Here is a 26,813-nt window from a genome sequence, read left to right as displayed (position 1 = left end):
TACATTGCTGTACAGAAGTACCACCTTGATTTTATTCCCCTACCCTTCACATCAATTAAATATTTAAGTATATACACATCTTTTATACACTGCTAGAGAAAAACGGGCACTGTGATTAAAAAAAGGTTTCCAGAGACATAAAGGTAGAAACTATTCCTCAATGTTCACATTTTATCATCCTTACTGGTCTCTTCAGTGCCCTGATTGCTATTTGGATTACAAATTGTGAACCACCAAAATACAGAACTTAACCTTCTGGAACATGTTAAATAATAATTACGTAATTGCTCTATTGTCAACTGTTATAAAAAAAGATTTCACACAAAGGGAAGAAATGAAAACTAATTCTATATACAACTATATAAACATGTTGTGCTATGGTGCTGGGTAGACCTACCAGATTGTAAGCCAGTATATTAAAAGAATACTGTACTTTTTCCCTTTAAAAACTATTTTATTCAGTGACTTTACAAGGTAAAAATTTACAAAATGTGAGAGCTATTCTGATAGGTACATCATTTACAGGCATTCTGTGCTTTGTGAGCCATGCAATCTGATAGGTCTCTGATACGAAATGGCAATATGTTGCAATTCATTCCCCAAAAATATACACATGAATAAAAATTTTACAAATGGATGAAAAGTCAATAAATAGGTTTTTTTTTTAAAAAAACACAACATTTTCAGTTAAGTTGTGTGTTTTGATCATTCACAATAAAATGTATCTTCCAGATTGCTGCCTGAATTTGTCTTTAAAGCATTCCATTTGGTGGCCCCCCAACCGGCCCCAGATCAGCACTGTTCTTCAGGTAATACTTCTCCAGCTTGGCAAGGATGTGTTTGCCGTAGGTATATTTACGCAGGGTCGTAATATGGGGCCGAATCTGTAACAAGAAAAATCTACATTTTATTGAAATATCCTCAGTTGTTAAAACAGAGTGCCTTATGATGAATTATTTAGGGACTCTCTGCTAGTTTACCATCAATATTTATGAACTCGTATCAATGTGCTAGAACTTTCAACATCTGAAGTGACAAGTAATATTCAAGGTGACCCCAACTGAAGGGCAGGTTCAAGATACATTATTTTTGGTCAAAAGTAAGAACATTTTATAAGGGCAATTTAACTAAGCGTTTCTCCCCCTATCTTTGGGCACAATATTAACTGTCAGCGGCCTAAGAGAAATACAAATAGAGCAAAGCTACTCAGGTGGAAAACAGCCTACCCCTGCCTCTAAAGAACATGCTCTCCAAACAATTTGCCAACATGGGCGACAGACTTGGACCATCAACTTGATATCCACTTAACAAAGGGAAGTGTTGTGTAATGTTTACACCCCTTCTTTTTTTAATGCAGATATATATATATTTTCATTTCTTGTAGTCTTAGTGTGACACTGCTCAAAGCTGAATTGGCTGAATGAGCACTATCATTAAAGTAAACCTATCCACTTAACAAAGGACAGTGTTGTATAATGTTTACCTCCCACCCCCTTGGCAGAACAGCTGATTGCTAGAGGCTGAATGGATTGTCTCCTCCTGTTGATGTATGTGGTAAGGCTACTCTTCTCCAGCAGTTCGGAAGGGAAAGAGCAGGCAAGACTGTCACATGACACATAAAGAGAAGCTGCAAACCCAACCAGCCAACTACTCCTTTACTTCTTCGTATCAGATCTCTCCTTCACAGCAGTATGGGGACAATGTGGAGAGTCGCCGCATCAAGACTCTCCAGTCTGTAGAAACAACTTGATGAGAACTTGCTGCATACTGTACAGAGAGCAGTCAAACAGAACATGCTCAAGTGGGGAAGGGATCTCTTGCAACTACAGTAAGAAATTTTCGCCTCTAGTTTGCATGGAACTTGAAACTTGCTTCTGTTATGAAGGTAACATTCTCAGGGCCAGCTGAGTGCGCACATCTTAACTGTTCTTATGGTGAGACAGGGCTACTGAAAGAGAAGAGGTGGCTTGCTTCGTAAAGCTGTGGAAGCTTTCACACACGAGTTCAGATCAATAGGTGGGGACAGATATGACTTAAGGTCGCCTGTATTCCTTACGACATCCACCCTGTGGTGGTAGCCCCACGAGAGAGTACCTGAATCCAATAGGATGTGGGCTGACAAGCAGTGAAGTTCTCTAGTCCACCCACACAAACACACACACACACAGCAGGATCCAGGGCCTCTCCCCTTCCTTCCACATCTCCACCTCCTCCAACAGCATCACAATCCACAGAAGCCAACTGCAGCTTGGAGCTACATCAACATTGACTTCTGAACTCAAATATATACAATACCATCAAGAAAGTTACAAAGAAATGACCCTGCAAGAACTTGGTGTGTTTGGGTTAATGTTTTTTTAAGTTAGAGAGAAATGCTAGGATACCCTATACTAGACAACCCTTCACTGAATGTTGTGGGGGATATTACTCCACACAACAGGAAGCACCTGCACAGTAAGACTGATAATGACCATAGGATTCTAATCTATTAAGATTCTAACATATTAAGAAGGAACATTTGGACGGTAGCATATATGGTAAAAACTCACTATAATAAACTTTTTTTAAAAACTCAAACTACTCCAAAAACTACAATCTGAAAGTTGTTTTTCTAAAAAAAAAAATAGTTTTTATTACATAATTCTTTGGGATTAGAAAATTTCAGGCTAGATCCAAAATCCTCAGAAAGGTGCTTATGCTTGCAGGAGAAGATAATTTTGGTCATTTCTCCCTTCTGTTCTGTACCCACTATCCCCAACGTTTCCCTGAAATGGAAGTCACTTTTTGAGGCCACCTGAAAGCTAAAGCAGGAAAGGGGAAGAACTACTCCACAAACAGAACTCTATCCACAGTCCTCTTGATCTAACCCAAATTTTAAACTACCCAAATGACTTTCACGTCAAGATAACACTTTTTTTTATTCTATAAGCCTAATAAAGAAAGATTACTATTAATTTCTAGTGTTTCATTAAGAGCTGAAACAATTTTTCACAAATAGATTTTGAAGAAAACTGAAGCCAAGTGTGATCATGGCTGATTCTACTGGTAGACTTAGATTATGTATCTTCCTACTTGTGTCTTCTATTGATGGGGTGGACTTCTATCGCAAGGCACAATCCTCCGGCACCAGGCACTTATTGCTCATGCGAAGTCATTAGGAAGCTCCTCGTTGCACAAGAACATGCTCCACAACAGAGGACAGCACTGTGCAAGCAGGGAGGAAGATACCGGATCCAAGCCCTAATAAACTGCTTACACGTACGTCCAAAATGCGAACATTAAAAACAGCAGTTATATCAAACAGTATCAAGAGTCACAAAGGTGGTCAAGGATGGGAAATGAGGAACTTTAATTTTAATTTAAGACAGCGTACCAACTTAATGACTAACACATCAGGGCACCTTTTAAACAACAGATGAGGGTTTTAGTCCACAAAATAAATCTGTTAGTTGTTAAGGTGCTATAGGATACTTCTTTTGGCCTGAATGCAAAAGACGACAAGCTCTTCCAACCTTTGAAGCAGAAGCGTCCCGTTACCTTGTGCATTATAATCTTGCGCTGAGCAGGTTCAGCCATATCAATCATCTTCTGAACGACATAGTTTGCATACTGGTCCTTCATCATGGTGTATAAGGCACTGTGAGGACCATCGTTCTGGCAACACACCTCATCAATGAGCAAAGCTCTTTCAGCACGAGATGCGTGAGTTACACATTTTTCCACCACATTACTACAAAACAAAGATTACAAGATCAGTCATTAACAGAAAAAAACGTGTTTTATACTGCTCCAATTTAACTCAAAAGTATTTGAAATTACAAATACGAGTGCTACTTTAACTACCATAACATTCATTAAAGGGAAATAGTTTCCTGTGCAAGCACCTGGTCACTACTGACCCATGCAGTGATGCCACATCATATTTATATTAACCTTCATTACACCATGCTCATCTCAGTTGCATTGGGCTGGGTTCTTTAATTAGCCTTTGCAGCATGGATCCCACTGGAGCACAGCTCCACCTTTGCATCCCATCGGAAGACTTAGACCACATGGGGAGGCCTCAAGACCCCCATATATGCTAGCGTGACCTGGACATGTGGAAAGGGGATGTTGGTGCTGTCTCTTCTCATGGTCCTCAGGTTTCTGAGCTACACAGAAGCCCCATGCATAGTTGTCCTGATCGCAGGGGCATTCGCTGAGCTGGGAGGGGGAACGAGTACAAGCGTGCTGGCCCAGCCCTGTCTCCACAAAAGCACAAAGTAATGTGCATAGGGCTAACACAAGGAGGAAGTGCCAATGTACACCCCCTCTTCCTGTGATCAGCAACATTCCAAAACCAGTGCTGCTCATCGCGGGGAGGCACTTCCTCCATGCATTCACCCCATGTAGACCACTTGACCGTGTGGAGGCAGGGAGAGTGGCCAGCGTGCTTGTGTCTGCTCTCACGCTCTCTTTGTGGCGAGCCCCCCCCATGGCTGGGATGTCTGCACAGGGCCAGAGAGGCATAAGGCCACACTACGGCAGCTATCATGCCACAAAGACAACATAAAGAGAGGCCCCCAAACTTCAATTTGATAAGTGTCTAATGGCCAATCTAGATGCCTTGGCGGATGTGCATTTCATCAGGCATCTACCCAAACTGTGAAAAATGCAACTAACAGCAAACATGTGGGGGAGTTTACAGAATACTTTCCTTGGCTGTGGTTTGCCCCTTTGCAGACCTTCTTCCTGACCATTTTTCCCTGTGGCAACATGAGTTGAGAACCAGAGCTCAGTAGCGAAGAAAAGTTCTTGGGGACAGGGGGGAGAGACTGTAAGAAAGTCTGCTGGAAGCAGGAGGAGAGTTCTATACAACTTACCCCAGAGGATCCTTTTGCTATTAGTCTTTAATTCTCTGCCCCTCTTTTTCTACATGACTAGGACACACAGAGCTGCTGCCATTACACTGAGTTGGGCTCCAACTCTGATTCATTGAACAGTTTAATCAGTCTTAAACATTTGAAAGTTCCTTAGCAACAGCTGTTATTCATGTCTAGTTTTTAAGCCTCTGGGATGGGCCACAATTTCAATTTTTCCCACTGCAATCATAAGTTCAATATTTGCTTGTAATAGACTGCCACCACAATATCCTGGTTTTAAACAAAACACCGAGGCTTTCAATTTGAGCTCCTTGGATTCAACAAGTGGTTCAATTCTTCACCCATATATCAATAACAAGTATATATTTTTACTTTTATGCAAGCTCCCTGCGTTAAAGGCAGGATATGATACTTCATTTTACATAAACCATTTATCCCACTGTTTATTTCTTTTTAAGGCTGCCACATTTCGTCATCTGGAAGGTTCCCTTTCCAGACACTGAAGTGCAAGACAGCAGCACAAGATTTCAAGTCGCTTTGCACTTCCAACAGCACCATTGTTTGCTGTAGTGTGAACAAAATTCTGGCCAAGCAAACCAGGTGCTGGAACCTGCTGACCATCTACTATGGAGGCAGGAGAAAGGGAGGAAATTGGAGGAGTCGCCTTGTCCAGCTCCAACCACATCTACCTTATTGAAAAGAGATTTTGTTCCCTAGTGGACAGAGAAGAAATCAACCCAAGGTATGGACCATGGGATGGCAGTGAGAAGAAAAGGTATGTTGGTTAAAGTACATGGAAAGTTTAAAGCAAAATTCATTCAGTGCCTAACATTAAACAAAAAATTAAGGTCCTGCGTTGGATCCAAGTAACTCTAAGATCTGTTCGTAGAAAAGATCTTTGCCACCTTGACTATTATTACTGTACTCCCTGAACAACCACGGGGGGGGGGGCACTGAGTAACAATGGGGCTGCAAAGGCAACTGGAGAAAAGTGGAGGATGCGATGCAACTTAGGATCCAACCCACTGTGATCAGTCATACCTGGCAAATTTATGCTGACTTAGAGTTAGAACTTTTCCTCTGATTTCAGAGACAATTTTACTCTTGTCTTCAGGACGCCCATGTTCCAGCACATGTTGGATCACATAATTTCCATATTGATCCTGCAAGTAACACAATTTTAAGTTAGCTTTTGCTAAACTTACTGATTTGAAGTGCTGAAACAGCTTGGTATCATGGTAAGTGTTGAGCTAGTATCTGGGAGACCCAGGTTCCAATCCCCACTGTGCCATGAAGCTTTCAGGGTGAACTTGGGACAGTAACTCTCTCTCAACCTAACCTTACCGAACATGCTTGTTGTGAGGATAAACGGGGGGGGGGGAATGATGTATGCCACTCTGAGGAGGAAGAGCTGCATAAAATGTACTAAATACATACATACGTTTTTGGAAAAACTCAACCGGCTGAGATAAAGAAGAGACCATTTGTGCATCTATGTTCTGCCTATATCATCACAATGTCATATGGGCAAAACAATCATGTCTAAGATAAACACTTAGCCAAAGCCTTAAAAATGATTTGAAAAGATAGAAGTACATTCTAAAGAAAGTGCCTAACGCTCAAGCTATCTTTTACTCACATTTGTAAGAAATACTTTGTAATGTGTAACTTATTTTGTTGTCACCATATATCAAAGTATTGTGAGCTCTTGACCCATCGAACCAGAAATCACCACAGAGACAATCAGATTCCAAGCAGATGGCTTTACTGGTCAAATAGGCAATACAGTGCATTGAAGGCAAGATGACAGCTATGGTTTGTCTTGCCCGTTATTTGGAAATATAAGGCAGAGAAACGGCGGGAGATTACAAAGCATAAACAGAGCATTATTTCCCAGGAGTGGCGTTCCCAGGCTTTGGTATGTGTAGCCGTCCTTGAAGTCTGGACGGTTCAGCAGAGAAACGAAAGGAAACATCTAAACCGAGATAACAGCCTGACATCCTGCTCCCCTTAAGGCCCCCTCCCATCCGGCAAGGGGGCTGGTCTGTCCGGGTAGGTATTGTGAAAGGCGTTGACGAGTTTGGGGGCGGAGACATCCCGTGCGCGAACCCATTCGTCATAGGCAGGGGGGAAGTGTTTCCAGCGTATCAGGTATTGCAAGGCCCCGTGGTGTATGCGGGAATCCAGGATTTTGGAGACTTCGAAATGTTCTCCCCCCCCCCCCCACCATTATGGGCTGTTCAGGAGGCGTCTCCGGGTGCCATTGTGGGGAAGCAACATGGGGCTTTAGAAGGCTGATATGGAAAACGGGGTGCACACGCCTCAGAGTTTTGGGGAGAGACAGTTCCACCGTGACAGGATTTATGAGGCGGGTGATGGGAAATGGGCCAATGTATTTAGCACTGAGCTTATGGCACGGACGGGTGGAGCGCAGGTTCTTGGTGGAAAGGTATACCAAGTTACCCACTTGCAGGTCCCTACTGGGGGAACGATGCTTGTCAGCCTGCGCCTTGTATTTGCGCTTGGCTCGGTCTAGGTTGCTAACCAGCCAGGGCCATGTTGTACGGAGGGTGTGTGCTCAAGAGGCAATGTCGGCATCCCCCTCCCCCTCTGATCCTTCTATTGGGGTGATAGGACCGAAGTCCTGTCCATACACCGCATAAAACGGGCTGAAACCTGTGGACTGATGTACAGCATTATTGTAGGCATATTCTGCAAAAGGCAACAGTTCCACCCAGTCATCTTGGTGGTAATTGACATAACAGCGCAAATAGCATTCAAGTACAGCATTGACACGTTCGGTTTGACCATCCGTTTGGGGATGGTATGCACTAGACAACACCTGCTCCACCCCCACCAATTTGAGAAAAGCTTTCAAAAACTTAGCAACGAAACTACTTCCGCGGTCGCAGATTATCTTGCGCGGAAACGAATGTAGTCTAAAGACATGTGACACGAAGAGGCGGGCCAACTTCTGAGCGGAGGGGATCCCCGCACATGGAACCAAATGTATTTGCTTAGAAAATAAGTCAGTGATAACCCATAACACAGTTTTTCCCCCGCTGAGAGATCCGTCATAAAATCCATAGCAATCACTTCCCAGGGTTTGCTGGGTATTTCAAGTGGTTGCAGTAGTCCTGGGGGCTTGCCTTGAGATCGTTTGACTGTGGCGCAAACAGGACAGCTGCGAATAAAAGAGTCAATGTCAGAACGCATTCCCCCCCCCACCAAAATTGTCTGCGCAACAGGTGAATGGTCTTTAGGAACCCAAAGTGTCCAGCTGTTTTTACTCCATGAGCCAAGTGTAAGACGTCTTTTCGGAGCGCTTTGGGCACATATAATTTCGAGTCTTTGTACCAAGAGCCTCCTTGTTCGATTACACCAGGAGGCAGGGTTTGAGCAGAGCGTTCCATAAGGCATTGTTCCCGAAGGGAATTTAAGAAAGACTCGGAGACGGGAACCCCCCCCCCTTAATTACGGTGGTAGTAGGAGCAGTTATGGGGGTTGACGAAGGGGGAGCGCTTACATGCGGTGGTGTGCAGACTGCAGGCGGCTGGGCGGCCGGTTGGGTTGGAGGAGCTGGAGCGCCGGCTATCGTGTGCTTCTGTTGTGGGGGCAGCTGGGCGGCCGGTAGGGCTGGAGGAGCTTGCGCGCCGGCTGTGTGTTTCCGCTGGGGCAGCGTTTGTGATCGGGTTTGTACAGCCAGTACGGGCAGGGCTTCTCTTTGCGCGGGCGTAAATAAAGAGTCTGTTGGCCGATCGAGTTTCGCCGGGTATTGAGGCAACCGGGAGAGAGCATCTGCGAGAACGTTTTGTTTTCCAGGGACATGCTTCAGGACAAAATGAAACTGAGCAAAGAATTCCGCCCAACGCTGCTGTTTCGCAGATAACTTATGGGTTCCTGTGAGGGCAGCTAGATTTTTGTGATCGGTCCAAACTTCGAAGGGGACTTTAGACCCTTCCAGGAATTGTCGCCATAGAGTAAGCGCATGGTGAACGCTGAGGCTTCTTTCTCCCAAATGGGCCAGTTCAATTGGGAGTACGCAAATTTCTTTGAGAAGTAAGCGCAGGGGTGAAGGAGACCATCTGGTCCTCTTTGGAGCAGGGCCCCTCCCATAGCTACGTCGGAGGCATCGACTTGTACAATGAACATTCGATTTGGGTCTGGGTGCCGTAGCACAGGTTCCGACGTGAAAAGGCGTTTGAGGGCTACAAAGGCGGTCTGGCATTGATCAGTCCACAGTATCTTAGCGGAGGGTAACGTAGCAGAGCTTCCTTTACCTTTGGTTTTCAGAAGGTCGGTGATGGGCAGCGCTATTTGGGCGAAGTTAGGGATAAATCCGCGGTAGAAATTAGCAAAGCCCAGAAACTGTTGTACTTGCTTGCGGTTGGAGGGAGGAGTCCAATCGAGGACGGATTGGACCTTGGCCGGGTCCATGCTAAGGCCATGGTGGGAGATTATATATCCCAAGAAAGTTATTTTGCTCTGGTGAAATTCGCATTTAGCCAACTTTGCAAAGAGTTGGTGATTGCGCAGGCGGTGCAGAACTTCTCGGACCAAAGTGACGTGCTCATCCATGGTTTTTGAATAAATAAGAATGTCATCCAAATAAACTACTACCCCGCGGTACAGTAAATCATGGAGGATTTCGTTGATGAGTTGCATGAAGACCCCCGGGGCACCTTTTAACCCGAAGGGCATCACAAGGAATTCAAACATTCCAAAACAGCTAGAGAAGGCAGTGAGGGGTTCGTCCCCCTCGCGGATACGGACGCGGTAGTAGGCTTCTACTAGGTCCAATTTGGAGAATATACGTCCCTCTTGTAGCTGCCCCAAAATATCTGAAATTAGCGGTATAGGATAGGCGTTGGCTTGAGTAACGGCATTGAGTTTTCGGAAGTCAATGCAGAGGCGCAGGTCGCCTTCCTTTTTTCGGACGAAAAACGCGGGGGCTGAGTTGGGAGCATTCGATGGGCGAATGAACCCTCTGGCAAGGTTTTTGTCCAAAAAGTCCCGTAGTACAGTGCGCTCGGAAGCGCTCATAGGGTAAATCTTACTCTTGGTTAATGTGCAGTCCTTCACCACCTCAATTGCACAGTCAGTGGCCCGGTGGGGGGGTAAGGCATCACATTCTTTAATGTTAAAGACATCCGCAAAGTCCTGGTATACATCAGGTAGGGACGGCGGTGATGGGACATCGGAGATTAATGCCGGAGCGGGTGGAGACAGTACCGCAACTTGCTGTCGGTGCTGGTCGCATTTGGGGTTGGCAAAGGAGATAGTGTTCGTCTCCCAGTCTATACTGGGACTATGACCTTTAATCCAGTTAATTCCCAGGACCACTTCAAATCGGATAGGGGCTATGGTAAAGTCTATTTGCTCCCAAATTCTGCAGAGGTCTGTGGAGACGCTCCACTCACCACAGACCGGAGCCGTTTTTTGACAAATCAAGGGGGGTTTCCAGGTTTAAAGCTGGAGGATTCCATGGGTTCTCTTCGTCAGAAGGAGAGCTGTCCCCCAATGGGGCATTTGTAATCCGGGACCCGGCGGGGTCATTCGATGTAGGAAGGATAGATGAGTCCTCAACGTGAAGTGCAGAGGGTGTGGGTCTTCCCGGCGCTGCGCTGCGGGTGGCCGCGGTGCCTCTGCGTTGAGGTCGTCCTCTAGCTCGGACTGTCATGCTGGGACGAAAGAGTTCACGGCGATGTGGGCAGACTGCCGCAAAGTGGCCCAGTTCCCCACAAGTGAGGCAAGCACCTCTTTGAAACCGGGTTTTGCGATCCTGGGGTGGACGCGCGGGTTTCCGTGGATTGGGGGGCGGTGCCTTGGGCTGGGGTTTTTGGACGCTTTTCTCCTTGTTTCTTTGGCGGACAAGGGAAATAAAGCGCCGGCGGCTTTCCACCTCTTCGGCTAATAGAATCCAATCCTCGAGGGTGTCGGGATCACCCCGCATATACGACCAGTTCAGAATGTCAGGGTGTAAGGCTTCCCTGAAATGGTGAATTAGGGTGGCTTCAGGCCAGCTCACAATTCTGCTTGCTAGTCTCTGAAATTCATCGGCAAACTCTCGAACTGGAGTAGAGCCCTGTCTTAGTTGTAGAAGCTCCGCTTTGGCTCGTTCCCCCAGAAAGGGGTCCTCAAACCTCCTCCGTAAGGCAGTCATGAAATTGTTGAGGGAACGGATAGAGCGGGATCGGGTGTCGAACTGGAGGACCATCCAGTCGGCTGCTTTACCTGTCAAAAGGGAAGCCACATAGCGAACCCGGCTGTCCTCTGTAGGGAAGAACTGTCCTTGTTCTCGCATATAGCTGTCTACCTGATGCAAGAAACAGGGCAGGGTTTCGAGAGATCCATCGTACGTAGTTTTCAACTTGAGTTGTTTCCAAGGACCGGGCATGGGTTGGCCCGGTTGCACGGGTGCCCTGGGTGCAGGTAAAACGGGACCTCCGGGAACCGGGGGTTGAACAGGCACATTAGCGGGTGGCTGGGCTGGCACTCCCTGAACCGGTACTGCGGCCCCCTGTGGAACGGGTTGTGCCGGGGTTGTCAGGGCCTGCTGTAACTGCCTGTTGTCCTGAAGCAAGCGTTCCATTAGCTCCTGGAGTTGATCTACACGGCCAGATAGCTCTCGATTCTGAGCTCGTAACAGGTGAACGTCCTCACCCGGGCCACTTGTACGATGAGGTTTGCTTGTCCGAAAACTTGTGGCCCATTGAGAACTGTCCCCATACAAGTCCTCTTCCTCAGACTCCTCGGAGTCTTGGCATCGTTCCGCGAGGCGGCGTGCGCGTTGGGTCGTGCGCGACGGGGCAAATACCGGGGAAAACGACAGACCCAATGGAGGACCGCTCCTTCCGGAGTCTTTGGGGCGGCCGCCTGTCCGCGCCCGATCCGCAGCCAACTGCTGTTCTTTATCTCTTGCGGCTTGAGCCTCGGCTTCCGCCTTAGCCGCTTCAGCAGCTTCCCTATCCGCGAGAGCTTGTGCGCTTTCAAGTCTCAGAGCGGCAGCTGCGGTAATGTGCGGTAAAAGTTCCGTTTCCAGGAGCGTGAGTAGGGGGTCGGGCTCCCCACCTAGCAATGGTTGCACTCGGACCGCGACCGCGGGTGCATTGGCCCCGAACGTCGAGGTCAAACGTTGAGCCAAGGTGGCTATCGTGGTATCCTTTGTACAATCCGCAAAGAGGAGGGCCGTCTGGATAGCGACCCTCTTGGCTTCAGCTTGACAGTCAGCTGCATTGGGTACCAAAGAAAAACCTGCCGGTGCGGCTCCCGCCATGGTACCTTCCCCCAAGGCGACAGGACGCGTTAGAGCCGTGGATGAGAGAGTCTCACAGGCAATAAGCTTATCCAATAAACCGGTTAGTATTTGTAAGTCCTCAGTTGCCAGCCGGGCATCATCCAGCAACTGATCAAAATCCTGGAGGTCTAAACGAGCATTAGTATCCTCTGACGTTAACATCCAGAGAACCCTCACTAGAGATTGCCACTGTGTCTGGACCAGTCCACGCAAGCGGCAAACCTCTGAATTAGTCCTAAAGAGTTCAGCTACTATGTCCCGTAGAAGGGTAGGATCCTCTGATGAGGACTCCAGGGTTCCAAGAAGCAGTAGTCACGGTTCACTCGGAGAGCGCCCTCCTAGCTCCCATCCGAGTGGCAGGCGAACCCTCCAGGGCTCCAGCCTGACTAAAGAATCGATGAAGAAGAGTGGGATATAGCTGTCATAATGTGAGCTCTTGACCCATCGAACCAGAAATCACCACAGAGACAATCAGATTCCAAGCAGATGGCTTTACTGGTCAAATAGGCAATACAGTGCATTGAAGGCAAGATGACAGCTATGGTTTGTCTTGCCCGTTATTTGGAAATATAAGGCAGAGAAACGGCGGGAGATTACAAAGCATAAACAGTGCATTATTTCCCAGGAGTGGCGTTCCCAGGCTTTGGTATGTGTAGCCGTCCTTGAAGTCTGGACGGTTCAGCAGAGAAACGAAAGGAAACATCTAAACCGAGATAACAGCCTGACAAGTATACACCAACCTGCACAAGCTGTTCTGTATGTTGATGCAGTTCTTCTAAAATGGGCAAAGTCTGCTCAGCAGTGCAATGCTCCAGAATACGCTGGATTACTCTACAGCCGTAAGGATGAGTTGAAAGCACAAACACCTTAAAAACAACAGGATCACAGTTATTCACTGCTATATCTGTTCTGTTCCATAGGAAATGAAGACTAGAGTTGTAGTCTTCAAAAAAGAAAAACAAAGGTAGGACCCGGGGTGTCTGTGTGTCTTGTTTCCATTGTGGAACTCATTGTGTAACATCTGGCACAGGAGCTCACATTTCCCGTGGTGAGAAGAATTATACCTGCATCTGGATCCCACCTATCTCACTGTGGGAAGGTGCTTAAGCTCACATTTTGTAAGTGGTACAGAAACTGAGACTCCCACTCTGCATTGTAACATGTATAGAGCAGGGAAACAGAATCAGTGGCCTTCATAACACAGGTACTTCAATCTAACTGCTTGTTCAGGAACAGCCCATATATAGTGAACTGCTGAGTATATGGGAAAACATTCAACAAAACTGCCGAAGAAGGAGCCCGAGGTAAGTGAGGCAGTATCCCAGACAGGGAAGGGCCTTTACCTTCCTGATACAGAACCAATCTGCCATGGCTCAATAATTATTAGTGTGGAGGTTCAAAAGAAAAAGCAAGCCGTTTCCCTACATTGAGTGATGGAGCACACAGTATGGGCGTAAAGCTTCTCTGGCAGAGAAGAGAAGCATACTGTAACCCACTGAACAGATACATCATACATCAGATACAGATACATCAGATGCAGATACATCAACATATGTAGATCTCCTACACAGTGGCATGGGGTATCTTGATGCCAGTGGCATTAAGACCTAGTGGCTACAAGGGATAGAGTATTTCTCAGATCCCCATTCCTATTAGAGAACGTCTCTGCTTACTAGTAGTTGTGACTCCAGGACCAGATAGCCCTCTATGGTATCCCAGTTGTTGATGATCAACTAGACAAACATCTGAATATAGCCACCCATTCTCAGAGCATAGGGCAATGTCTGAATCAGTGCCTGTCCACCACAGACGCCTTTCTGTGCAATGAAGATATTGCTCCCTCTGACAAACCTTACCTAGCTAGGGGGTCCTTCCTATTCCCACAAAGGTTTCCCTCAAGCAGGAAAAAAAAATGAAACATGGAAGACGGCCCCCAGATTTTCTGATCTGTCATTACAAACATTAAGTATAAACTATCATTTCTAGTGGGACTGTTAAAGCATCCTGAAGCACTAAAATGAAGACATTTTTTTTTTACAATTTCTCCATTGGAAACACACAATCCCTTCTGAGGAGACTAATTGTTCTATTAGTGGGATGGGAGGAGAAGCAAGAGACAGAGGAACGGAGCTCCTTCTAGATACATTTGGTTACATCAGGTTGCTACCAGGTTTTGTTAGATATTCCTGTAAATCTCTACAGCCCGACTGCTGATGAAGGCTCTCTTGTCGAGCATTCGCCTTAGCTAAGAACATGCTGGGGCACCCATTTTAGACAAACACAAAAAGGAAATTTTCTAGACAATAAAAGGATATAAATCACTCTTCCCATTTTCCTCAAATTATCTGTTCCTAATGCTGAATACTACGTTCTCTCCCCTTGTCACCAATTTCACACAATAAACAAAATGATTACTAGTTCTGCATGAAAACAAAATTATATAACCAAAATCAAGCTGCATTGTACGTTGGCACTTGCAACAATTTCGGACAATATTAGCTACAGAATGCAATTATGGAGAGCAATCGACATTCATGCAGTCAAAGAAACAACTGAAACGCTAATTTTACCTGTCCTTTGAAAGCGTCAATAATAAATTGGAGTGATTGTGGCTGGACACATTCAATACACTTTTGTACCACATGGTTTCCATTTTGATCTTTCACACATTTCAAGACGTGACCATCTAGCTCCTTCACCATTTCATTCTGCAAAAGGAGGAAAGCGTTAGCAAATTCTATGTGTTTTCCCCAGAAGTGTGCTTTTAAAATTATTCTCCTCCAACATCAACACTTTCTATAAAGAATGCAAAGTTTCACTGCAAGCAAGTTTCACAACAATGCAAGGGAAAAAATATTTTATAGAGTACAAAAATATTGTTCTAACTTACAATTACCTGCTGGTCAGGTGAGATAGACTCTAGTGCTTTCTGAATGACACGACAACCGTACATCTGGAGTGCTAACGGGAGAACATGCCCACGAATGCGTGTTGCAAGAGCCAGCTTCTGGTCAATGCTTCCAAACTGTAAAAAAAAGGAAGGTACCATTAATAGAAGCAAGAAAGGCACAAGATTCTGAAGAAAAGTACAAGCGGAGCAGCTGTGCAATTGCGCTTTACAGCCTCAAATATCAGCTGTGGAAATATACATTTCGACATAGGTCTCAGACATTCACTGGGACACCAGGATTTTATGAACTTTATACCACCGGTGTGAGCTAAGGACAACAAAAATTCCATCATTTTCCTGACTGACCGCTGAAAAGTCCCAATGGTCCCACCATCAATTTTAACGGCCAACACTGTGAAATGACCCACCGCCACAACAAACAGAAAATAAAGTGAAGCTCCCTGTTCTCGTATGCCATGTAAAGAAGCTGATTTCAGAGCAAGTGGGCAGCATTTGTATGTCTACACAGCTGAAGTCTCAGGTCCACTTAATTCCAGGTGTACTTGGGAAACTATTCTTCCCAAGTGCCTATCTTTTCACCTATATTGTCCTTCTGGGTTCTATGCAGGGAAAGTAAGAATAGACAGAGAAAAGCTAAGATAAATGCAAGTCCCCATTCAACTGCTCACTTCTATCCAGAGAGCAAAATGAGACAAGCGTGCAAGGCACTCCACACCTGCTCCCAGGCCCCCAGGAAGACCACACAGGCAGGTTCCTCAGATGCCTGACTGGATAACTCTCTGAAAACAAACAACATTGCCCCTTCCCACCTTAGTAACAGTTTTATGAATAAGGAGACATTTGTAACACAAATTAACACAGCAAAAAGATCAGCAAGACATATACTAGAGTTATTTTATTTGGTAGCTTACTGATCATTTTGTAAGGATTTCTTGTAAAAGCTGTTCTCAAACTACATCCTCCACTGAAATTCTCCATTCAACTGACAGTGCTTTATTTATTTATTTTCAATTATTTTAACTGCATCAATTTCAGCCAGATTTTAAATGCGGGCATGTGCAAATGCTATTTTCATTTAGAAGTTTAAGATGCAATTCTTAAATCAATTAAGCCAAAGTATGTTTAAATCTATTTTTACAAAATCGGCAGCAGAGATTGTTACAGAGGCCTGTAACACTATCCGTATGCAGAGACCTAGACCACCTTCTGTTTGGATGAAGTTTTTATACAACAGCCCTCTTTCCATGTACACTCACCTCAAAGAACTTCTGTATGACATAGTTTCCAAACACATCAGTCATCAGCTGATACGCCGCTTGCAGAATCTCACTGAATACCATTTGGCGCTCCGCTGGAGTAGCTCTTTCTAGCTTCTGCTGTATAAACCTGTGAGCACCAGAAAGTTACATGTCATTTTAAATTAAAGTACTGTAAAATCTCTGAAGGTTACTGATGGCCACAGCAAGAATTTAAAATAACAGCTAAAGACCCCATAGAAGCCAACATTTGTTTTTAATGAGGGAATGGGACATTTTTAAATTGAAGAGTTTTTCTGAGAGCACAACCTGGTATTTGGTCCCCTCCTTTCTACACACCCCTTTCCTCTCCCAAGGGGACTCCCCTTTCTTCCTTCCCTCTCTTCCCACACTCACCCTCCGCATGCAAACCACAAAGCCAGTTTGTTAAAAAAAAAAGTTATGGAACATGCTGGACCAACTACTTTTCAACGTTAAATAGCAAAGGCAAGCTTTGAGATAGCGGAGATCATATATTGTTTTATGGATAAGATTTCAATTATTGATTAGAATGCTTGTTTTATAGAAGTGAATAAGATCCCTTCTTTTCCCTATCCTATCGATTTTTAGCACAGCTCAAACAGAAATGACATTAGGGTCATCAATTTTTGCAGGATGAAATCAGGACAGACAGTGTGCGACTGACCAAGTTTCATCTCATCCTTATCTTCTCAGTAAGAGGGAGCTTGTAGGCCCAGTTCCCACTTCTGCTCTTTCCATAGTAATCATGGACGTATTGTTTGAACAGACCCTTCAGTTCAAATATTTAATATTAAATTGACAGAAATTCAGTGGTTTCCTCATCGATGCAGTGCAAGGAACCACTTATTTTCAGACATCTACTCTTGTCTAGCATTCTCACAAAAGACTCACCTAGAACCATGCTGGTCTCGTGAAAACTCAACGATGTGTCCAACCAGGTCTCGCAGCTGAAGATTAGGAAAACGGTTGTTTCGGAAATCTTCCAACAACCGACTACGTCCAGAGGGCATAATGTCAGACCTACTGTAACGAAGACGCGAGGGAGGAAACAGCTGGCTGCTGGAGCTAAAGAGACTGGAGGTACTTGCTGCACTGCGATACTTTGCTTCTGCTCCAGGGGCTGCAGAGATATAGCGACCACTACCGTTGGTCAGTCCTCCTACAACGAAGCAGCTCTGTCAGTAAGAATGTCAGCATGCGCTATAAATACTAACGTTATACTAGAGCTAGGGAATGACAGAATAATGAGAAAGTGTCCTCTTGCACGCCCTTTTCACTTAATTCCAGAAGAGAACAAGCAAATCTTACTGATGGGTTAGGAAGCACCCAAACTGAGACAACTCCAACACAAAACAAGAACCCTGCCCCTGTTTTCTCAAAATCAGTTAAGGAAACTTCACTTCTTGTAGCTGTTGTTAAGTGTCAGGCCGGCCACATGAATTAAAGCACACACTCCAACGACCCTTTTCAAGTCTCTCCAAGGAACATGTCACATTACAGCACATCGCCAGGGTGTCAACTACAGAGTACTCCACAGCTTGTTATTTAGGCTCTTCTCCTTCTAATTAATTTAGAGTACATTAGCAGGCCTGCCTCTAATCTCACTACTGCATACAAAATATTTGAGAACCTAGAAGGCATACAAATGTGTGGTTAAGAACTATTCAGGTAAAGCTTCCAAAGCTCTAACTAATATACCTATCTTGCTTTACTACCGCTTCTCTTAAATACCCATGGCAGCTGCTCCATGATAGCTTCTAAGCACCTTCCTAAATCAACACGAGACCAGTGGAGTGAATTGCAGACTCTCCGCCAAGGCATTTAACCATGTTAACTAGCCAGCACTTAATACGTCAATACGCTGCACACAATTTAAGCAAAACTGAGAAATGCTGTATGGCAAGCAGGTACCAATTTTACCCAGCATGGAATCAGCCCTCTAAAGCAACAGGTCAAGCCACTCCAGAGCTAACTGTGTGGGATATGGAAGTATGGCAAATCTAACATCTACTTGAAATGTAGGACAGGAGCATGAAATGGTGTTTTCTTGCCTTCCCCTTTCCTGCTGTAGCCGCCTACACTGCCACAAAAAAAAAGTACTTCTGAATGTCAGGGACCCTTGAGAATGATATGGAACGTGGTAAGGGGCTGGAGGAAGGAATCCACTGAAGGTGCTCCCCCTTCCACCAGCATGACCAGAGCCAGGGGTATGGATCCAACCCATAGCATCACACTTCATTATAGATATTAAAGAAGTGAATGCTTGTTTAGGAAAAATGAGCAGTGAATCCTAACTACAAAATCATACTAAAGTTACAAGCCTACTTAGCATGAATTTAGGTAATTGCTAGTAAAGTGCAATCAAAACAATACAAGACGTTATCTCATCAATAAATTACAAGCTTGCTAAATCAAATTATTGCGGAGAAGCAGAAGCCTGCCAAACAATTAAAAATAATTTACAGAATTTGGGACATTCATTCACAGTAACTCAGTATATTTACTGCCTTATATATCATGAAAATGTTGCTTGCTTGATGTAAACTGCTCTGAGCCCAGCCTTGGCCAGGGATAGAGGGCGGTCTACAAATCCAAAAATAAATTTTAAAAAATTCATCTAAAGGGGAATATACACAGTATTTTGTTAGACTAAGAAACTTTAAAAGATCAGAATAAAACTTATGAGAAGGATTCATAAATTAAACTGTGAGTTAAAACATAGCACTACATTGTTATAAACTATTCGAACAACTCAAAATCTGCAGCAATTATTTTTAGGCTCTATAAACTGCCTCTATTTTCAGAGGCACTGAGAGATAAATGATAAACAAGTGACAAAAAATAACATTAATTTTGCATTTACTTAAACATCCAGAGAAAAGAAAGGAACATAACAATGAAGAAGCTTTGTATGTCAGACTACGTCCAAAAGATTTCTTCTGACTTCTTTTCTAAAGGTGAAAAGAATAAAATGCTGCAATATTTATGTTCTGGATATTAGCCTAGAGTGCAGAGGAAGCTTATTCTGCAACGCTATTAATATGGACATCTAAATATTGACTGAAATCTAGGAATATGGTCACTAGGAAGAACATAGCAATATTTTCAAAGCCACTAGGTGGCAGCCAAGCATGCTTAAAAAGAGTACAAGGTTTCCATCCCAGCGTTTCAAGTACACAGACTTAAATCTGTATTTCTGATCTGCACAAAAATTCCAATTTCCAGCCATAACAATGATGGGTGTTTGTGAGAAACAAAAATTCAGTTCCCATCCACTTTATGGTTTTATTAGCACACACAAGGCATAATGGATACATTAGAAATATCTTGCGCACTTAAAAAATGAAACCCACAAAGCTAAGTAATTGTTTGTCTTCAGACTTAAATTTACTATATTTAAATTTAGTAGACAGCTCAGATTACTAATCACAAATGTTATATAATCAAACCTACATCTGGCATGTGCTTAAGGATATAAACCATTTTTCTTGCTAAACGTTTTTGGAAAATTGTCCCTGGAAACAATTTTTTCCCTTTTGTTAGCATTTGATAGCTATTGGTAAAACTGCCTGAATGGGGTGCCATTTTTTTAGTTGTCATCTTCTATTGCAAATCTTCCCCCAGTAATTTTAACAAATTGTGCTGTTAAAGAATCCAATCACTTACATTTTCACTACCACTTCCACGGGAAATTAAGCTTTGTAGAATAAGTTTGTATATCTCTAAGAAAACGAATATTTCTTCAGTATGTGGAAGGCAATGATAGAAGGGTAGATACAACTTTAACAAAGGTGCAACAGCAGATCTCTGTTGGTGCAGATTGGGGCAGGGGAACACAAGCAAGCAGGCAGGGGATAATCAAAAAGTATGGGAGGGAAAATCCATAAGAAGGGGGCAGAGAACAGAACTGCACAAAATGAAGGTGGAATTCTATGGCACTGCATCTAAGTTCCTTGCATCCCCCAAACTCCACCCTCCAAATTTCCAGGAATTTCCCAAGCTGGAGTTGGCAACCACACTTGCACTCTTAGATGCCATTAATTTGAAGAAGAAGAAAAAAGGTTGGGGCCTCCGCATTTCTCCAGCGCTGAGAATATAAGAGCAAAAGCAAACCCTCCAGACCCCTTTTTGATAATGGGGAACAAGGCAACGACACTTCTTCCCAGTACTCTTTTCCCTTTGTGTCAGCAGCATTGACGCTAAGAAGATTGTGGTCCTAAGAGCCACATATTTCCTGCTTTTTGGAATCAGTCTCTTGCGCTGCCCAACAAGCTGCCCCCTGAATCACAGAGGAACTGCAGAGGTTTATGCGGATTCAACACAACCACAGATGCTGTTGGACATTTAAAAGTAAGGACCTTTGGTATACAAACACTTCTGCATGACTAAAGGGGATCTCCACATTAGGGCCAAAAAGTAACAAATATACGTGAAGGGAATTTTACTCAACATAGATACAATTACTGAAGACTGCTTTCTATTCATTTGGTCCAACATTTCCATTTGGAACAACACCTGTGGTGTGCATGCAAAGGATGCCTGATTTGTAGAATTTGGAATCAAATCGTAATTAAAATGTTTTATCATATAAAAACCGAAAACACAAAAAACTGGAGGCACTCAAAAGAGTTCTGACAACACATTCCTTTTAAACAGAAGGATCTATGTATATTTCACTATTAGTCTTTAGAAAATAATTTCATATATGAAGCGTTCTTGACTTAAATGATGCTACTGTGGATAGTTTAGAATAGCTCTACAGATAAAAAGTTTGCCATGCGGCATAATTTTGCTAGCATCATGAAAATACTGATGGGGCCTAGAAAAGATTCCTATAACAAATCAGGTAATTTCAATAGATAGGGTTCAGTAAACGGCACTTATTTGAGAGTAAACCCTGGGCTTGGATCTCCCGGAGCTTACCCAGGGTGGATTTCTGCCCACAGTACAACTTTCTCACCTCCCCGCTCCCTGCTGCAGCTCAAAATACCCCCCCCCCCAAATATACTATTCCTGAGGGTTAGGAGTAGCATTTGGGGCTGCAATGGGAGTGGGGAAGCAAAAAAACTTGTGCTCTGTGGCTGGAAATCCTTCGCTCAACAGAAAAACTCCAGAGGATCAGAGCCAGTGTTGGCACACATAACTGAGGGGAGGAACCAAATTTCAGATGTTGAAAATTCTGAGCTGAGATACCACCTTTAACTAATTGCAAATTCTCCTACAGTATAATTCTATAATAGAGCTCATAGTTTTGTCCCTGTATGAAGTCCACAACATAATGAGCCAAATAAAAATAATTAGCCACCACAAAAAATATGTGATGCTGATCCTATGATATTCCTCGCCTCTTGATAGTAGGTGGAAGTGACTCAACAGGATGCTTTTTCCTTTGGAGATTCAGTCTGGGCCATAATTTTGCAGCAGTTTTGTTTCTGCATTTTGTCAATTAGCTACCTGCATGTAAATGTCCAGTCAGGAGTCATCCAAAAGGGTCTTTATAAGAATCTGTGGTATCTTTTTACTCTATCAGGGAAATGGAATATGAAGATTCTTTTTTTATTCTCCAAAAGCAGGTATTATTTGATAGCTGTCCACTGTCTGACAAAGCATATATACCATTTTTTAATTAAAAGATACACCTGCTTTTTAAAATTTGCATGAAGTCAGGCTTCTGTACTGGATTCCTAATAAAAGATTACTTTCATTCCACTTCGTGTTTTAATTCTGAATAAGCATAAAAAAGCCAGAGTAGGGTAGTGATGAAAACACTTGTATTCCCACAGGTACTAATCCTGCTCTGTATGCAGGCTACTATTTTGTTAAATATTGTATTCAAGTGTTGTGTACTGCTACAGCTGTTGTGCTATTGCTTGTACAAGCAGAACTATCCTAAGTACATTTTTCTTTCTGCTCATGCTTCAGATAAAAGCCACTGACTTCGGCTTCCTAGGAATTGCAACGTTCGTTTTGTAAGAACAGCGAATTGCATCCTTCAGCTCTGCTCAACTAAGTGTGGAGCCTTTTCCACTGGAGGATGGCTTTTTGGGAAGGAGGAAGGCTCTATATGTAACTGCGCAAAGGGGCAGGATACAACCTAGCAAGCTCTTAAGCTATTATAGTTGTGAAGATATGCTTATGAACATTTGGAAAATGTCTAGTGTAACCTCAGAAGCCAGAGAAATTGCTAAATATCTGATTGGCAAGGGGAGGGCTATAGTGCCTCATGAAGCTCTTGGCTCCTCCCACAACTGACAGAAAAAGAACTATGCAAAGTGAAACATCTACATGTTTTTAATTAGTATGGTATAAGTTATATAACCACAGAAGTCACCCTTCACTGTTGCATGAACTGCACTACTGAAATAAACAAGTTTCTCTTTCAGTATGGCATACATTCAACCCTATTACCTGATGGTCAAAAGCTGCTTGCAGAGATATAACCACATGCTGGAGAGTGCTCTGGGATCTACTACACTTGCTATTGTGGACAGAAAACAATGTCTGATCCAAGTCATGATCCCCAATTATACGGTAACATCTTTTTTAAAAAAATAAGGCTAAAGCCAACAATTTTGGGGGTTACCGCACTTGTATTCCCAGCAATGTATTAAGAGTTTGAAAATGTTATAAAAAATACTGTTCGCACTTTCTATGTATTCCCACCATTGTATTAAGAATTTGAAAACGTTATAAAAAATACTGTTCGCACTTTGTTTGGCCCCTTTAGCTGTGAAGACGTCTTCCAACCATTTATAAGCCGTGGTATCCAAAAACCCTTTTTAAAGCGATGTTTTTATAACATTTTCAAACTCTTAATACATCGCTGGGAATACAAAGTGCGGTAACCCCCACAATATCATCGGCTCAAACACTTCAGTGTAAACAAAATTAAATAAAAAGATTACTGATGCAGTAGGTGTAACAGAAAGCATGCATTACAAACTGAATACTGCTGCCATTTCCCCCTCACGCCATTAAATTATTTTTGCCACCTGTTTGACAATGGCTTCTAAAGACTTACTGCAAAGTCATTATCCTGATTTGTTCAGTAAAGCAGCTTAACTGTGAACATTAACTCGAACTTTTCTTTAACAAAGATTCAAAACTTGTATCATTACCACGCACCAAACATTAGCCTAAAGTTGACTCCGTAAAAGCAGACACATGTTTTAACACATCAACAGGAAAAAATACCTTTGCCTGTCAAACAACAACAAAAACACACAACACAACCTGTTTCCCCTCCCCCCTCCCCCTAAGTAGCAGGCTTCGCTTTTATATTGCAAGTCTGGAGGGTCTTAGGGAAAACGGCTGTTGCTCCCCACCGCTGATTACTTTCAACGGTGATATCGGGGGGGGGGGGGGAATTGACTGCACTAAGCAACTTAACTGGGACTAGGCCCCACTACGCAATATTGTTTCACGGAAGAGGCAAATTGACATATTTAACCCAAACATAAAAATATTTATACACATATATAAATACATATACACACATACATATACAAACAAAAAAAGGGCTTTGGTTTTTTTTACCTAAATGCAAACTGGATGAGGATCCATGTGATGAAAGTGATGGCGGTGGCGTAAGTGAATGTCCTGGAGTTTGGCTTGGCAGAGGCATGCCTATTGGGCTTGGAGAGGAGGAAAATCCCAGACTATTGTAAAATGGCTGCCCTATGGGTGCTAGGCTGCTACTAGATCTTTTGTACAAGTCAGAGCTAGTAGATAGAGACTCTCTCCTTGTGGCACTACTACTTGCAGAACTGCCAACTGAAGAAGAAATAAAAAGACCCTATTACATACAGTGTCAACCAAATCAAACCTAGCCCCAACCTACAGCTGGGCAATAAACAGATGCGATCACAATAATTAATAAACAATCAAATAATTCTAAAGACAATTACTGTGATAACCACACATGCTTTTAATAAGTCACAAAATGAGCACAAGCATTCCTCGCGTAAAGGAAGGAAAGAACTTTAAAACAACCTCCAAGTCTCAATAACACTCAAGACTTGCTAATAATTTTTTAAGAGTTCAGTATTCTGGAGTCAGACTTTGGGACCAATAGTCAGGTATGTCATACTGCATTAATTTGAACCAACGAAGCCAATAATTAAGTTTAACTAATTTCTGCAAACAGTCCTTCAAATTTTTTTTCCAGATGAACTACTGTGGTAAGGGACAAACCCCAAGATGCTGGTTCAGACACACTACGTGATTCGTTTTGAATGAGAAGCTCAACAGAGCAGATATTCTGCTTCATCCATTTTCACAATTGCTGCTATAAAAACCCCACCTGAATCTGCACTTCTCAGTAACATACAAACCAACCACACACTCCAAGAAAACTTTCTTGGATGTAAACATAAAGTTCAATAGTATTTTAAAGGCAGGTCATAAAAGGATATGGATTGCAGAAGCAGAACACAGGGCTCAGTAGATCAGGTAAAACAGGAAATGGGATTTCTTCGTAGAGGATAATGTATGGACTGGAAGCTTATCAATACATTTCACAAAGGGAGTCTTAGAAAATTTCAATTATAGCAATTATAAAAGCTGTGCGATAGTGAGATGTTGAGAAGGTGTAGTTACTTATCTAGTGAACCTACAAAGCTAGCTAAGATATTGCATCGCTGTTTAGTGTGAGTGAATAGCCTGAAATTAATTGGGAAAAACGATTTTACCGGTTAGGTCAAACTTCCCCTTCCCCTTTGCGCTGAATTAAAAACTAATGCAGGGGCCCAAATAAGTGCCATCCACTGTATCGAATCACATAGAATCATTCTGATCTCTACCAGCTATATATAAGCACAGTACAACGTTTGTCATACCTCTATCTGCAAAACGTTATGTGGTATCTCAAGAGCCTGATATAGCACAATAAGCTATTTGGTTGAAGATATCATGGTTTTGGGGAGTTTTGTTTTTTGGCAATGTCATGGTATATACGGTACAGTAATGTGTGCTTAAATGTGGAAAACAGTTTCAGATTCCAAGTTAGCTATGAAGGTCACAGGATGGTCTTGATTAAGTCACTATTTTCCCTACCGTGGAGGATTATTGTAAAGCTAGAGAAACACAAAGCATCTTGGAGAAAGCGTGTATTTAAAAAATAAACTTTCATCTTAATGGTGACAATTCAGCTAAATCCTTGACTTTTAAGAGAAGATTCGCATCATTCTAGAAACTAATATTCTAATTCTAATTTAGGTCAACATTTCTTTTCACAAATACAATAATAAGTGGGGAAATGGGCACATTTTAACTTTTTAAATACATTAGGGACTTGAATACATTTATATTTTTGTAATCACATAGGATTTGCTTAAGCAAAAATAATTCTGAAATTGGCTGCCTAGTGACCAAATATATGCAGGACTAGATTTTATAAAGATAATTCAGTACCATACTAAAAAGATTGGAGTAAATCCTTAAAAGCTTGCCATAAAAGTTTATTTCAGTATTTGATCTTATGCCAAAATGACAGAAGAATAATTCTCCTATTTTCAGCTTCTCTGCAATCGTTTTCAGTTTAAAACATTTTAAGCGCTTCATATAAACTCTTCATATTAATGAAGTGTATTTATTACAGTACATTCTGCCAGTCCGCTCATTTTAATGGGCATCTTTACCAGATGAAACAAAATAAACTATAATAGTAAAAGGGGAAACTGAAGCATTCTAACACATTCTAAACCAGGGGTGTTGAACACAATTGTTACAAGGGCCAGATAATGACATGTCTCTTGGTTGGGCTGGGCCATGCCTTGCCAGCCCAGATCAAGGGGTGGGCTGCCTTGGCTGGCTTGTGGGCCGGATAAGAGCCCTCAAGGGGCCGGATCCGACCCATGGGCCTTATGTTTGACAGCCCTGTTCTAAACATTTAAAAAATTGTTTCCCATGGGACATTTTCCAAAGTGTGCAAGCTCAGTTCTATTGAACTGCAAAGTGCACAGAATTGTGTGTGCTTTACCCAAGCTTCTTCCTCCTATACAATGAAAGCAACTACTGACTATTCTGGTGTGTGCCTCGCCATATATTAATATTTTCTTCAAGAATAAACCAATCTCCACACTGACTTTTATGATTCTAAAGGGGTGCTATATGTATTTATATTATCAATCTGTGAATAAAGCAATAATAAAGACTGTTGTACAATAAAAACAGAATAAAAATAGTTAATCCCTTTTGAACAGACGTGGTTTTTTAAAAAAGGATAAAGTCTGTTTGTTGCAAGTTTTTTGAGAGACTAACATTTTTGAGAGATAGTGGCAAAAGAAAGCCCCCTTGCCTCTGCACAGAAGCAACAAGTGCCTGCAGAACAAGATGGGGGAAAATACATTTACTTCACTTCTCTATCACTATAGTGAGCCCAATCCTGGACGGTAGGTAAATGGCTACCACAGATGTACCAGGGGAGTACTCAGTGATTTATTGAGGAAGGAAACTCACTTTCTCAC

General features: G+C 43.0%; 1 protein-coding gene across 10 annotated transcripts in view; it reads right to left on the bottom strand.

Annotated features, from left to right (window-relative positions):
- Positions 1 to 302: 302 nt before the first annotated feature.
- The window catches only part of PUM2 (pumilio RNA binding family member 2), a 72,466-nt gene continuing 45,955 nt past the window's right edge, over positions 303 to 26,813 (bottom strand). For 4 of the 10 annotated variants that reach the window (XM_056856752.1, XM_056856747.1, XM_056856748.1 and 1 more), the window contains exons 13-21: positions 23,884 to 24,120; positions 17,239 to 17,506; positions 16,327 to 16,456; positions 15,050 to 15,184; positions 14,730 to 14,867; positions 12,900 to 13,025; positions 5,904 to 6,025; positions 3,538 to 3,730; positions 303 to 884 (exon numbers count right to left, since the gene is read on the bottom strand). In XM_056856752.1, coding sequence (XP_056712730.1) covers positions 753 to 884; positions 3,538 to 3,730; positions 5,904 to 6,025; positions 12,900 to 13,025; positions 14,730 to 14,867; positions 15,050 to 15,184; positions 16,327 to 16,456; positions 17,239 to 17,506; positions 23,884 to 24,120 — 1,481 coding nt within the window. In that variant the 3' untranslated portion in view covers positions 303 to 752. The remainder of the gene's footprint in view (positions 885 to 3,537; positions 3,731 to 5,903; positions 6,026 to 12,899; positions 13,026 to 14,729; positions 14,868 to 15,049; positions 15,185 to 16,326; positions 16,457 to 17,238; positions 17,507 to 23,883; positions 24,121 to 26,813) is intronic. The other 6 variants (XM_056856757.1, XM_056856749.1, XM_056856750.1 and 3 more) reach the window with 3 other exon arrangements.

This window comes from Euleptes europaea, chromosome 10, assembly GCF_029931775.1.
Source record: "Euleptes europaea isolate rEulEur1 chromosome 10, rEulEur1.hap1, whole genome shotgun sequence".
Classification (NCBI taxonomy): domain Eukaryota; kingdom Metazoa; phylum Chordata; class Lepidosauria; order Squamata; family Sphaerodactylidae; genus Euleptes; species Euleptes europaea.
This window is presented reverse-complemented; position numbering and strand designations above follow the sequence as displayed.